The 15,422-nt window shown below is 42.0% G+C and overlaps 1 protein-coding gene across 3 annotated transcripts in view; it reads left to right on the top strand.

The window, feature by feature from the left end:
• RYR3 (ryanodine receptor 3) overlaps positions 1-15,422 on the top strand; it is a 265,417-nt gene that overhangs the window by 75,023 nt on the left and 174,972 nt on the right. For all 3 annotated transcript variants that reach the window (XM_088671165.1, XM_060273292.2, XM_088671174.1), the window contains exons 4-10: positions 2,612-2,686; positions 3,910-3,988; positions 5,547-5,659; positions 6,280-6,379; positions 10,549-10,642; positions 13,337-13,411; positions 13,942-14,098. In XM_088671165.1, coding sequence (XP_088527291.1) covers positions 2,612-2,686; positions 3,910-3,988; positions 5,547-5,659; positions 6,280-6,379; positions 10,549-10,642; positions 13,337-13,411; positions 13,942-14,098 — 693 coding nt within the window. The remainder of the gene's footprint in view (positions 1-2,611; positions 2,687-3,909; positions 3,989-5,546; positions 5,660-6,279; positions 6,380-10,548; positions 10,643-13,336; positions 13,412-13,941; positions 14,099-15,422) is intronic.

Here is a 15,422-nt window from a genome sequence, read left to right as displayed (position 1 = left end):
AAAATGACCCCACTGGTTGGCTACTAGAGAATGCAATGCAAGCTGCAAAATGAACATTTTTTGCATTCCACACTGCCGCATGGTAGGCCCAATTATGTGTTCTGACCAGTGTTCGGTTGGCTTCAGGGCAAAACTTGCACCACTTGCATTCCAGTCCTCATCTGGCTTGCTTTATAGTCCAGAGCTCCTGCTCCTCAGAGTACCAAAGGATGTATTTCAGAACATCAGAGAGGATGCTCAGGAATGATTGTGCCAATCACACGTTTCATCTTGCCATTCCATAGTGAGACCATGTCTTCCATGCGATTGTTAAATAGTGGGTAAGAAGGATGAAGACACAGCTCTCAAAACAACCAGCTCTTTATTCTAGCTCTGAGTCCCAGACTGAACAGTAGCTTAGCCAACTGGCTTATATAGTACTCAGTAACTTGCAACAGTAACAAACTTCCCCTAGCTACCCAATCCGTGAACAGCACTTTCAATCCTTCATTTGCATGTTGTGGACCTGAGTGAGAACTGCAGCCTCGGTGGGCAGGGTAAGATCTGCAGCCACGGTGGCCAGAAGGAGTACTGCAGTTAACTTAATACATAAGTGATTGCCAGCTTTCTTTACTGGAAAAGACTCCAGAGCATACAGGGACACATCAGTTTCCATTAGTTTCCAAGAGCAGGCAATCTGAATAGAACCCCACCTTTACACAGGGGAATTGCCACAGTCAGCCCAAACTTAACCAGATAATGGTTGCACTCCCCCAATCTTCAGTCAAGCCCACATATCTCTTGGGGCGATGATCACATCGAGGGTGTACCCTGCCTGGTGTGTTGAACCAATGACCATCTGACAAAGACCAAAGGTGGTCATGAAGGCCATGAAGTCTCAAGCTGGCTTGACAGCCGCCTCTAACAATACCCCAAAACTTCCTTGGCCAACTGGATAAGGGATGCTGCTAGACAACAGCATCCCTAATTTGTCTCTCTGGCCTGATAACAGGTACAGACCCCCTTAGCCCATACCAAGGTCAAGAAGCTTCCTAGGCAAAGAGATGGTGTACTTGCAGTACCAAAAAACCCAGGTGGGCACAGCTGGGTAAGGTCAGGCCCATCCCGTTCACTCTCTCCAAGTCTTTGTAATGCAAGCCAGCTCAGCAATAATCAAGTTGTGGATGAGCATGGTTTTATTATGGACAGATTATGGATATTTTGCTCATTTTTTGGTAACAATTTAGAAGCACATGCCTATAATCTGTTTTGTTTTGTTTTTTGAATGCTTCTGGAAAGTTTATAAGAAAGGTAAGAAAGTACCTTTATAACTTTATGTTCAGAACTTCTTATTGCAGAAAACATTTTTACTTATAGACATTCAAATATAAACCAGAGCAGTTACAGATGCAAGAAGGGGAAGGGAGGAGAAATAGAGTAAGAGTATAGAAGGTTAGCACTGGTAGAGCACATGGTTTTGCATGCAAAAGGCATCTCCAGGTAGGGCTGGGAGAACTCCATGTCTGAAATCCTGCAGAGCTCCTGCCAGTTAGTATAGGCAATACTCACCTAGTCTAATGGTCTGACTCAGTATAAGGTAACTTCCTAGGTTCCACAATCCCACAGTGTTCTTAAGCTTTGTAAGCCTTAAACTATAGTTTTAAGCTGCATGACAGAGTCACCCTAATTCCTACGCCATCATGGCAGCTCCGCTTGTTGGAAAGCTTTGCATTGCAGTGTCATCACTGCAGGTGGGCAGACAGTTGCTATTCCAAATCCTAGTTTGCCATCAAGCGGGTGACACAGTGGTGACCCATCAAGTTATTTATATATTGATTCCTTGCATATCCTTCCTTTCTTTTCTCGTCGAGCTCACGACAGGCATTGACTGGAGTCAAGCTTGCACCATGCATCTTGGGATAACTTGGCTGCCTCTGATGTGCCTCCTCAATCTGATTGTCACAGACACAATCTTTCTATTTCTTGCCACATCTCCATCAGCTCTGACAATTCTGTAATCATGGTTAAGGCAGGAGAATCTCTCCCCTGTTCCCTAGCAGCTCTGAGAGTCAGTTTCTATGGTAGTAACCATGCCATACACTTCTTCACCTGACCCTAACCCTTTCAGAATGCAGTGGGATATTTAATTTTTACATCCTCCTGTAGGCTGGAAGGTTCCTTGTGCATGGAGACTTTCTTTCTGACTTGCTAGCTTTCTACAGTCTGGATTTTATGTCACACGTGGTGGCATTCAGCATGCAACTCCCCCACCCAACCACACCTTTTGAAGTTGCATTCTCTTGGGAGAACTGTACCACATGCTCTTCTAGATCAGCCCCTTATCCGTTTAAATTGAAGCGCTTTGACTTAATTGGGTTGAAGAGCGGGCAGTTACTGAACACTGATAGTAATCTCTAGGCATTTGTCATTTTTCACAATGAAATTATGGAAATACAATTGCATGGTGTTATTGTGAGTGTGCACAACCTCTGCCCCACACTTGAAATCCTCAGTCTAATCCTGTTATTCATAGCTTAATATAAAATGTCTAATATTTGTTGCTGTTACAGTAATTAAGTCCCTGTGGTTCCAATGCTTGCGAGCTCTGAGATTTCTTCTTAATTTCCCGCAGGCAGCTCAAGGAGGTGGTCACAGAACACTGCTATATGGCCATGCTATACTTCTTCGTCATTCATTTAGTGGAATGGTAAGCTGCTTCCTGACTGCGATCCAAGTACCGGTTACTTTGGGGGTTGGAGAGTAGGGGGAAGAGCTGCCTGTGGAGTGAAGATGAGGGATGGGTAACAAGCACCTCCCCCCCCCCCCACATTCATTTGCCTGTTTCGGTCACATTTTCTCTCTTTCCAGAAACCTGAGCTGGAAAATAGCTTTGGATGCATCCACACCACAGACTTAAACTTTGGGGATTGTAGTCCTGTATAGGTGGCAGGAACCTCTTAAAGCAGTTATCTCCAAACTCGGCCCTCCAGATGTTTTGGGACTACAATTCCCATCATCCCTGACCACTGGTCCTGTTGGCTAGGGATGATGGGAGTTGTAGTCCCAAGACATCTGGAGGGCCAAGTTTGGGGGTGCCTGTCTTAGAGCCTCCAAAGTTCTTTGCTGCAAGCAAACTATCAGAAGTGGTTTAACTTCGTGGTGTGAATGCACCCTTTTGATGTCTTCCTGCCTCCTTATCCTTGGGTGAATATGCCACCCCACCCTGCAGCAGCAGTCACTTTTGCCAAAGGTACCATCACTTGGCAAAGGAATTGCAGTGCTGGTGGAATTAGAGAACAGACCCAATCCCAGCCCTTGTTTGCCATCTCTCTTCTTCTTTCCTTGAAGACTATCATCTAGGCTATCCCCAGGTGGGGCAATTGAGAAGTGGGTATTAATTCTGCATAGCTAGGCTTATCCCAGCCCTTGACTTTCCATTACCGCTCCACATCTAATAGGGGTTCTGCAGTAACAGTGTTTTCTGTATAGCATTTGCAAGCATCATTCACTTCTGAGAACCGTTTTATAGAGGAACCTTTGTTCTGTAAAATCGTAGCTTCAATGCTAATTTTAGCTGCCGACTTCCACATTTATTTCTCCTCCCGTAATGTTCTTATGGGACCAAAATAATGTAATTAAAAAAGAAACATGTCTAGATCTTAAATCCTCTTTGAAGTTGATCATTTCAGTCCAGTGATTGCTAATAAGCACTGGAGCTCTTAATGGCTGCATAGATTTCTGTTTGTTTCAACACAGCAGGAATCTGATGCACATCTACAAACCAATGTGCAAAAAAATTGGGTTACCCAGTTTTGCACATTTGAATGTAGAAAGATCTCTGAATTCATGCAGAAGATGATCTTACAACATTCTTGAAATGTACCGATTTCAACAGTCCTAATAAATTCAACATCTTTTTTCTCCCCCTAGTATTTGACATGTCTGACTACTTCGAGATCTCAGACAGATAAACTTGCATTTGATGTGGGGCTACAAGAGAATGCAGCCGGTATGTATGTCCTCGAAGCTTCATCCCCATAATCTCAGATATAATATCATTTCAGGTTATTTTTTTCAGTGGGGCTGAAAACCTAAGGAAACCCCTAAAGAAACTCCTGATTTTTCTAGCTGCCAGGAATGGTAAAAACGGAGGGTCTGTTAAGCACTGTGAGAGGCCACAGTACATGGCTTGAACCTAGTGAGTCACAGGTTGTGCAGGCCTGCTCTGTGTTCTTCCACTTCTTAAGGAAGATTCTGTAACAGGAGATCTTGAACTGTAGTTGTGGAAAGAAAGAAAGAAAATAGGTGAGCATTAAGAAAAAAAATCACTTTCATTAGGCATTGCTGCACACGGAGAAAGCGTTAGAGAAAACAAAAGCCTACTGTGTGTGAAAGTGTAATTATAACCATTTTAAATATGTGTCACCCCCAGGCAGCAAAAAAATTGATCATATATAGGGCTCAGCCCTAAATACAATTGCTCAGCTCTTGTAGGATATGCATCGATTTCAGAAGCTCACAGTTATGTTTCAGTTTGACAGTATAGATCTCATTCAGCCAGGAGCCCTCAATAGAATGGCCATGTGGTGAGAAGCCTCTGCAGACCGTAGCAGCTATCACTTCTTCTTTTTTATTAAATAATTCTTATTCATTTTCAATAAAATCCTCCAATTAATGACAAATCCAATCCAATCATTCCAAATTACAACAACAATAATAGTCATAATAATAATAATAATAATAATAATAATAATAATAATACCAATTATATTCATTTATCACTTTTGATATTTACGTATAGCCATACCTCTCTCAGCACTGCTACCCAGCCACTCTCCATCTCCACAATCAGAGCAGCTGTATGCTTCTCACATACAGCTTGACCAAACTGCAGGAGGCAGTGCAAGACAGGAGTGCCTGGCGTGCTATGGTCCATGGGGTCACGAAGAGTCGGACACGACTAAACGACTAAACAACAACAACAACATGCTTCTCACCCGGATCACAGAGCAACAAACAACTGGGAACCCCCAGCTGGGACCCCCATCTCTCTTTCACCCTAGTGCCAGGTGCTTGGCACTGCTATGACAACAAGCCACTGCAGAGGACCACTAGGAAATATACTTTTCTTGTTAAGAGTATTGGCTTGGTGGTGGTGGTAGCAGCAGCGGCAGCAACAGAGAGGCAGGGCAAGAAGGGGCTGGGCATATGTCCCTGATTAGAGTGGAATAGGGGCCCTATCAATTTGGATTGCCTTGAACTAGACTGAGCTCTTTATCAGTTTAGACTTTTTCTGGACTTTTTTTTTTTAAGTGACAAGAAAATGCATTGGAAAGTATGAGGTAACAGTTCTTTGATGCAATGTCATATAACTTCCCTGCAAATTTTGTGCAAACCTATCTGGATGAATACTCAATAAATGGTCATTTGGAAGCAACCCATCTTCTGTACTATTGGAATCTTTTATTTTTATAAATATCCTATGACTGTTGTTATAAAGTGACCTGATAAATGCCCGTTGTTTATTGCATGTTAGAGCTAATGTAGGCACTTTATACACATTGTAGGTGAGGCATGCTGGTGGACCATACATCCTGCTTCTAAACAAAGGTCTGAAGGAGAAAAGGTACGAATTGGAGACGATCTTATCCTGGTTAGTGTGTCCTCCGAAAGGTACCTGGTAAGCATATAAAAATCCTCATGATGGCTTTAATGCGTGTCCATGTTTGCACTTTTCGTCCACGTCTCCTGCATTTTTCCAGCTCTGAACTGCATGTTTCCTGTGCATATGATTCTGTCCTCACAGAAATGGGGTCAGAGTGTTTCTCCTACAATAAACCTTACATACAACAATCCCCACCCATGTCCTAGTACATTTAAAGAAGTGTATTGGAAGAGTGGATGTTGGTGATGAACTGATGGGATGATGAAGTTGTCAAGTTTGGCTTCTGATAAAGGGACTGGTGGAGGAAATTTGTTGTTGTTGTTCATTTGAGAAAGAAAGAGGCCCTAATAACAAAGGACACCAAGTTAGAAAGTGGCAAGGAAGAAAAACAAATATAAGACTCCTGTTCAAGTCGATAATGGCAAGGTTTGTAATGAGGCACAGACTTTAGCATGAGAAAAAGATCAGCAATTGCTTACTTTTATGTACAGTCTTCTAAAAAAAGGCAAGTATTTAATTGATTTTTAAATATAGGACTGATTTATGATATATCTACATCTTTCAACTTTCTTTGAGAAAATATTTTCAAACAAATTAACATTATGCTCACTGAGAATTTTGTTTTTCTTTTCCAGCATCTCTCTGTAGCATATGGAAACATACAGGTGGATGCTTCCTTTATGCAAACACTATGGAATGTGCATCCCACTTGTTCAGGAAGTAGCATTGAAGAAGGTTTGTTGAATTATGTTTATCCTGCCAGTTAAAATGACTGTTTTAATTTGTAACTTTGCACAGTTTCCACTGCTAAAAGCACGATTGCTCTCCAAATTTTAATACCAGTGGGACAAGGGTGCCCATGAATTCCTAGGTAACCTCTGTACTGGCACAGTGTTTCTGTCCTCTTGGATTTCCAGTTCAATGGAGCAAGGCAGGACTCTGAATGCATCTTCCAGTTACTAACAGTTATACAGATGTGTATACATCTACTGAAGGGATGCAGGTGGCGCTGTGGTCTAAACCTCTGAGCCTCTTGGGCTTGCCAGTCGGAAGGTTGGCAGCAGGGCTGGCCCTACGGCCAGGCTGGGTGGCGCAGGGCGCCCGCCTGCCCGGGGGGCGCTGTGCAGCTGCGTCTGTCCGCCCACCGCGGAGCTGCACCCCCCCCGGCAACCGCACTGTGCGCTGCGCCCGGCCGCCCGCCGGCCCCAGCCGCACAGCTCTGCCCACCCGCCGTGCTGGGAAATGGGGCGGGGGCGCTGGAGGGATCCGTCGCACCACGGCACCAGGGCGCCAAATATACTTAAGACAGCCCTGGTTGGCAGTTTGAATCCCTGCGACGGAGTGAGCTCTCGTTGCTCCATCCTAGCTCCTGCCAACCTAGCAGTTCGAAAGCATGCCAAATAGTACAAGTAGATAAATAGGTAACACCGCTACGGTGGGAAGGTAAATGGCGTTTCCATGACCTCTGGTTTCCATCACAGTGTTCTGTTGTGCCAGAAGCAGTTTAGTCATGCTGGCCACAAATGCCGGCTCCCTCGGCCTGAAAACGAGATGAGCTCCGCAACCCCATAGTCGCCTTGGGTTGGACTTAACCGTCCCGGGGTCCTTTACCTTTTTGACATTTGCTGAGTGGACCAGAATGGATATAGAATAGAGAGATGCTCTCTAGTATTTTCACCCAAGGACCCCATGTTGTGAAAATGTTTATCAGATCAGCATTTTAAAAGCCTCCCCCCCCCGTGCACGTGTGCGCGCGCACACACACACATTTTTAGCGAGGGACACTGAGCAGAGAACCAACATGAGAGTGAAGGAAAGAGGACTCACACAAGAATGGAAGCAGCCCCCCAAGGAGGGAATTTAGCAGAAAGCAAAGGACCCAGCTGGCACAGACCAGGCATTTCAGGTCTTGAGGGAGGGATGACTCCTCCCATGGAAGAGGGAGTGAAAGGTTTAAAACACTCTGTCAAGCCCAGTAGGGAGAGCCATCCTTTCCAGAGAATGTTTCCCAGCCTCACCTTCCAAGAGAAATTCACAGTTAGTCTACATTTCAATTTTCTCCCTGTTTATGTAAATAGGAGCTTGGATTTCAGGACGATAGAACCCTGGCATCTTTCTGTGAGAAGTGAAAACTGAGAACAGTTTCAAAGCATTTTGTTTTCAGCATTTTAGTAGCACTAGACATGGTGGATATTTTAAATGTCCCACTACTCCCATCCTATTATCTGAGCCATTTTTAACACCAGCGCCGTTTTAAATATAACTTGAGTTGTGTGCAGGTGTAGATTTTCTGCACTTCTGGGTGAATCACTAACTAGTGATTGGGGAAAAGGAGTGTGGGTGGTTCACAATTGCTCCCAGCACTTTGCATGTCGGCATGCGACATTTAAATAATACTTTTTGATGCCAATGAATGGAAACAGGGAAAGAATGGAAAGACGAAAGAAATGCAAGCTAATTCACAGAAAGGTATCATTACTCAGCAACAAGACTTCATTAATGTCATAATTACGTTCAGTACAGAGGTTTCATAAGCCGTCAGTCACATCCTGATAGCACACAAAAAGCAACCCACTGGTACCTTTTTATCATAGTATGGCATTGCAGCTTTGTTTGGAGCAATTTCGATGTTGGCCTGCAGGAAGCACCATGAATATTCTTAGGGAGGGAGAGAAACCAAGAAATGTGCAAAAAACTAGACGGGAAGAGATCATACTCCCTGATTGCTATAAAAAGTCCTGCTTTCATTTAAATAGGGTATATACATTGGGGAAATTCCCGATAGAACATATTTTTTTAAAAAAAATACTCTAAAAAAGATACTTTATCCACAGTGCTGATACTTTTATCAGTTTTTCTGCATCCACATAGAAGAGTTTTATTTTAAGTGCATGAGGCAGCCCACACCATTCTAGACCCCACACAAGCTTTTCTAATGGAGCCAACATGGTTTCTTACCCTTTGCAAACCTGCCAGCATGACTGGCTGGAGCTGATGGGAATTGTAGTCCAAAACATCTGAAAGGCACCAAGTTGGCAAAGTCTGGCTTTGGGAAAACAGCCATACCCAGGAGCCAGGGGGGGAATCAGCTATTAAAACCATGAGTCTTTGGCCGTTCAAAATCCCCTGATCGTTGATTTAAGTAGCATTAGGCTTGAATCCAGAATTATTTCAGCTATTTGGTGTTGAAATATGCAAGTGCCTAACACCTTCAAGTGGTATTTCCTATGTAATTGTCTTAAAATAAATATTAATTTGATGGTTATTCAGCAAGTGAGTTTAGGACAGTTCATATAGAGATGCCGGTGAACAATTGCCCCTACTTTCCCCTACCCCCAAGTGATAAAGTACCTTCATTTTGTCTCTCTGTGTTAAATGGTTTGGAAAGTTGCCTTCCATTAAAATCTAAATTATAGAATAGCCAGGTTGTTTACCCTTTCCCAAACAAATGTTACCACTGTGTAGTATTGATTTTTCTGTAAATGATTCCTCTTGTGAAAGGGGGTGACTTTACTTATCAATCTTGCCTCCCCTGGCACATTTCAGTAATTTGGATACTTATGCTATTATATGCTAACCTTTTCTTTTCCTGCAGAATTATTAACCTATAGTAAGAATAATTCTAGATGTTTTAGTGTTCGATCATCTGACCAACTTGTCTTTTTCTGCGTTGTTTTTTAAACGAGGCTTTTATTCTAGAGAAAGAGAGTTTGCCTACCAATTTATTCTTAGCCCTAGTCAAGAACCCAACCCATGGTTTCTTTAAAACAAAAGACATTTAATATCAGCCACAGTTTCTCGGGCTGGGATTAGATCTGAAGGAGACTGTTGTTTGGTCTGCATTTTTGAGTGAAGCAACCTAATTCACACTTCCCAGGCTAATACAAGGTGTAGAACGTAACTATCCTTAGGATTTTGTTCTTCTCTGAATTTTGTGCTACAATTCTTGTCTCAAGGAGAATGCTAAAATGTGTCAAAATACATATTTAGGCTAAAATACTTTTAGAAATGCATATATGTAGATAAAATATGAATTTGAATAGATAGTTTGTAATAAAAACATGTTTTTAAATAAGAATTGTTGTATGGATTTTTCATTTAAAAAATCCATAGACCAATGTTGAAATGGGACAAAATAGACTTATTAATGAACACATATGAATTTGAGATGGATCAGTAATAATTATTCCATCTCTAGGTTGGGTGAAATGGCAGCTGGAGGTTTACTTTAATAAATGGAAATGGAAAACTTCCAAACAGTTGCACCAAGAAGAGAGAAGCTCATTGCAACTTGTTCTCAACAGTTTAAACAATGGTTTACTGTGACATTTGTACATCTCTAGTGACTTACTTGAGGTTGGCTGGTGTCACTAGGCGGGGTGGGGGAATCTGAACCAAGAACGGGGAATCTGAACCAAGAATGGGGTGGGGGAATCTGAACCAAGAACTATATTCCCTTTCAAATATATGAAAGGATGTCATATGGAGGAGGGAGAAAGATTGTTTTCTGCTGCTCCAGAGAAGCGGACACAGAGCAATGGATTCAAACTTCAACAAAGAAGATTCCACCTAAACATTAGGAAGAACTTCCTGACAGTAAGAGCTGTTCGGCAGTGGAATTTGCTACCAAGGAGTGTGGTGGAGTCTCCTTCTTTGGAGGTCTTTAAGCAGAGGCTCGACAGGCATATGTCAAGAATGCTTTGATGGTGTTTCCTGCTTGGCAGGGGGTTGGACTGGATGGCCCTTGTGGTCTCTTCCAACTCTACGATTCTATGATTCTATGACTCTTTTAGCCACTATGCTACACATTAAGATTTACATATCTGCTTTCAGATTTTAAGATTCCCAGGCACCTGTTAGTTAATATTCTGCCGAAATTAATGAGGAATATTCTTCTTTTCAAGGATACTTACTTGGTGGGCATGTATTACGTTTGTTTCACGGCCACGATGAGTGTTTAACAATTCCATCTGCAGAACAGAATGATTCACCACACAAGTGAGTTATGATGTATATTTAATACACTTTCCATTTTAAATTTCGCATTGTTTTATTGCTGAAAATCCCAAAGTGCCTTCATAGTTAGAGAGGGAGAGGGTGGGGGTGGGGGAGAGAAAGAGTGCTTGTTCAGCAGCACTCCAAAATATCTGCTGTTTTTACCCAGTGCATGGAAAATGTGCCAGATTTTCACTGCAGTTATATCCTTGCAGTACTATTCAGGCTGGATGCAGAGGGGAAAAAAGGAAGAATTGCCATAGCGCCGTAGGCATATTTACAACTCACTAGAAAGATAAGATGCTATGATTTTGTCAAGGTATAAGTTGCATTAAGGAACGTAAAAATGACTCACACCCCAAACACATTTGCTCAGCAGTAAATGCCATATTATTCAAAGTTAAGAGCCTCGTTCTATCTCCAGGCAGGCATTGCTGCTATTGTATCTATATCAGGGCAGCTGCTAGACCAGCATACTTCCAAAGGGGAGAGAGAATGGAGACATTCCATCATCATGCGCCTGAGTGTGGGGCTCTTAGGGCTATTGAGATACTGTACGTACATGCACCTCGTGCTAGTATAAAGATGCTGCTTTTGTAATGTTTATTCTTTACAGCAGGCATTAGTATCAGGTTTCAGTTTATTAGATTGTAGTCCTACCTCTTGCTAAACTTGGCTGCATGTTGCCTGGTCCAATATGACATCTCCACAGTGCTTATGAGCTTAACAGCGCATACCTGCCTTTTTTTGAGTTGCTATTTTGTTAATGTTGTTAATAATGTTTTATAGATTCTAAACGCCATATTGATTTGTTAATCATCTAATAAAACTTTTGCTGTAATTGTGATGTCTAGGTTATTTTTAGTTGCTGATTTGTTAACAGTGTTGTATAGTTTGCTCGTTATATGATTTATGTTGTATTTGTGGTGTTCTATTACATTATTAGGGACCCAGGTGGCGCTGTGGGTTAAACCACAGAGTCTAGGGCTTGCTGATCAAAAGGTCGGCGGTTCGAATCCCTGCAACGGGGTGAGCTCCCATTGCTTGGTCCCAGCTCCTGCCAACCTAGCAGTTCAAAAGCATGTCAAAGTGCAAGTAGATAAATAGGGACCACTCCAGCGGGAAGGTAAACGCCGTTTCCGTGTGCTACTCTGGTTCGCCAGAAGCAGCTTTGTCATGCTGGCCACATGACCCGGAAGCTATCTGCGGACAAACGCTGGCTCCCTCGGCCTATAGAGCGAGATGAGCGCCGCAACCCCAGAGTCGGACACGACTGGACCTGATGGTCAGGGGGCCCTTTACCTTTATTACATTATTGTTATTTATTGTTTGTAAGCCACTTTGAAGTTCATTTGCATGAAAAGCAGCATAGTAATACAACCAAATAATCAATGTGCTGCAAACTCCGAAACTTGTGACAAAAGAGGCAACAAGTAGACCAACGAATGATAAAGGCATAAATACATAAATCCATAAAGCATAACAACAAAGCATGGTGCAAAACCACAATGTATTATTTAGAATAAGGTTCCTAACATCATAATCTCTATAAACAAAGCGAGTACTATAGTCTCTTAATAATAACTGAAATAATGTTCATCTGGCAATGCAGTCTTTGAAATGCCTGTCGATGCCTGTCGATACACGTGAATTGGTGCCAAGGTGATCGTAAGGACAGTGATCCGAATAATAACACCGTTTTGACTTAATCTTCCTCAGCGTTAACTACAAAAAATAATAATGTCAGGGACGAGAACCCGCATGAACATGAGTCCTGATGACCAAAATCATTCACAAAACATACATGATAAGATTGAATCAATTCCATTAAATTAAACAAAACAAATGCATACCTCAGCAATGAACAAAGTGAACTTCTAAGGAGCAGTGGTCATAAGCCTATGTAACCACTGCTACCTGTACTAGGAAACCCAAGGTCTAATAAACCCAATCCTGACCCCAGGTGACTCTCATTCTGATCATGGAAGCAAACACCATTTAAAGATACAGGACAACTACAATAATGGTTAAATAAATACAACCAAACAAATCAATCAAATCACAACCATTAAGTGCAAACTCAATGTTTTTCTCACTTGAGGTAAATTATACCTACTGATTTCAGGCAGCTGTAGCTCAAAATTCTACCACTCAAAATTCTACCACTGCTAATGGTGACCCTTGATACGTATTTTTCCTTCTTCTAGAGAACTTTGTTGAAATGGTTCTCCCAATTTCTGTGCCCACAAATAGAGGTTTGAGAGGCCACAAAACTAGAACCCTTAAGAGTGCCCTCAGGCCGTTCTCAGATCATAGGGGTGCCTCAAAGACAACCTGCCTCTCCCTACTCCCTCCCACATACCAACTAACAATCTTCCTTGCTCTGCTCAGTATTCATAACTGCGGTTTTTACTCTAACACAATTTTCATTTGCCTGATCCTTCTCTCCCCCTACCTCAGTGTTCTTGGCTGCTTATGAAGCAGAAACAGCTTTTTCCACTCCTGCAATTCTTCAGGACACCTGGGCTTAATTCCAGACAGCTGGTTGGGGAACAGAGCCAAACTGCCTCAGCATTTCTCCCAGACTCATCTAAGTCCCATTGATTCAACTGAAATTGGAATATAGGTGTCTACAAGTGAATGGAACTATTTGCAAAATCTATTTTTTTGAAATAAAAATACCTATTTTTTTTGCAGGCGGTTGTTTTTTGAAGCAGGGGGAGCTGGTGTCCGTGCAAGGTCACTGTGGAGAGTTGAACCCCTTCGGATAAGGTAATTTAAAAAACAAACAAACAAACAAAAAACGTAGTATCTCTCTGCTAAAAAAATTTGAAACAGCTTCTGTTGTTAGTTCTGTCTTGTTAAATGGCAGAGTTAAACACTTTTGTGTTATATACTGAATTTATATTTTCGTAATAATAAATGAAATCAGTATTACCATTAGGGTAAAAGGAGATAAACTATGAACAATAAGGCATTTCGGTTTTTGAATTAAGATCTAAGAAAAAGTGGGAAGGCAGGAGACATGCACAAGAAAAAGAAATGCATTTGAATTAATTTTCAACCATGTAAATAGAGCTGGTGATATTGATTGTACAAGAGTGCCCCTGAGGAAGAACTCGGTTTGAAATGAGATTCAGCAGAGTTAAACATTTTTATTTTAGTGAGTTAAACATGCATTTAATTCTCTCATAGCAATCTGTGGGTGCTAAAACTGTGTAATTATTACTGGATCGTGGCATAAATACCTTCATTCTGACGGACTCAGACCATGAAATTAATATTTTCAATCTATTTTTTAGCTGGAGTGGAAGTAACATCCGCTGGGGCCAGCCTTTTCGCCTTCGACATATTACAACAGGGCAGTTTTTGGCCCTAACTGAAGACCTGGGTCTTGTCTTGTTAGACAAAGAAAAAGCTGACACAAAATCAACTTCCTTTTGCTTTAGAGCATCAAAAGTAAGTCCGTTTTCTACATCAAATGGTTACAAAAATCCACACATTTTATCTGAATAAATATTATCACATAAGCACTTCATAAAGCCATAATGCCAATGGTCAAGATTCACTGGGGGGAAAGGGAGATTTGGAATTGGGCAGCAGAAAGGGAAACCATAGGCAAGGGGGGAGGTCATGTTCAACCCCTCTCAGATTTAAAATAAAAAAATTCATTCAGTAGCACCTTAAAGACCAAGGGATGGGGAGGGGAGGGGGGATCACTCAGAAGGGTGGTGGAAGTGGGTGATTGACTGACTGATAGCTGTTGATGACCGAAAACGACTATTTCTGAAATTCTTTTGATAAATGGACATAAATCTGACATCAGGAACCAGAAGACAGAAAAACCAGTAGGAGAACACTTCAATCTCCCAGGACATTCTATACAAGATCTCAAAGTAGCTGTCTTACTACAAAAGAATTTCAGAAATAGACTGGAAAGAGAAGTTGCTGAATTACAACTTATCACCAAGCTCAAAACCATGGAGGGACCTGGTTTGAACAGAGATATCGGATTCTTATCTCATTATACATGATAAGCGATCTTCAGCCATCTCAACCCTTGCTTTTTCATGCAAAACCATTTGCAGTCGTTTTCGGTCATCAACAGCTACCGTATCAGTCAGTCAATCACCCACTTCCACCACCCTTCTGAGTGATCCCCCCTCCCCTCCCCATCCCCACCCCTTCTCTACATAAGTGCCTGGGGACTTCTATTTCACTGTATCTGAAGAAGTGTGCATGCACACGAAAGCTCATACCAAAATAAAAACTTAGTTGGTCTTTAAGGTGCTACTGAAGGAATTTTTTTATTTTACTTCGACCCAGACCAACACGGCTACCTACCTGTAACCCTCTCAGATTTGTTCTCATTTTTCTCTTTAAATTGGGACCTCAACATCCCTATCTTTATAATGTTTGGGGTGGACCTTGCATTCACAGAGGCTTCCCACAGCCACATTGGTGGGTAGTGCCCAAAGGGATTTAAAAAACAGCTTTTGCTTTCTTACAAGAAATAATAAAAATGTTGAAAGCCGACCAGAATAAAAATGGGAAGCACAAGACTTGATCTGCCTCTGTAAAACACTGTTTGGAACAAGAGGTGGCTACTAATAGTGAACTGGCCAGCTCAGTGACCTGCTTTTCTTCTCTATGATGTGCAGCTGTAAGGCTTGTTTACCTCACTGCCCAACATGGAGGGTGATATCAAGAGGCAGAGGGACAAGGCAGCCGGGAGGTCAGCATGATACGGGCACAGCTTTTGGCATACCAGATTTAAAATATG

Source organism: Zootoca vivipara, chromosome 1 (genome assembly GCF_965207765.1).
Source record: "Zootoca vivipara chromosome 1, rZooViv2.hap1.1, whole genome shotgun sequence".
Classification (NCBI taxonomy): domain Eukaryota; kingdom Metazoa; phylum Chordata; class Lepidosauria; order Squamata; family Lacertidae; genus Zootoca; species Zootoca vivipara.
This window is presented reverse-complemented; position numbering and strand designations above follow the sequence as displayed.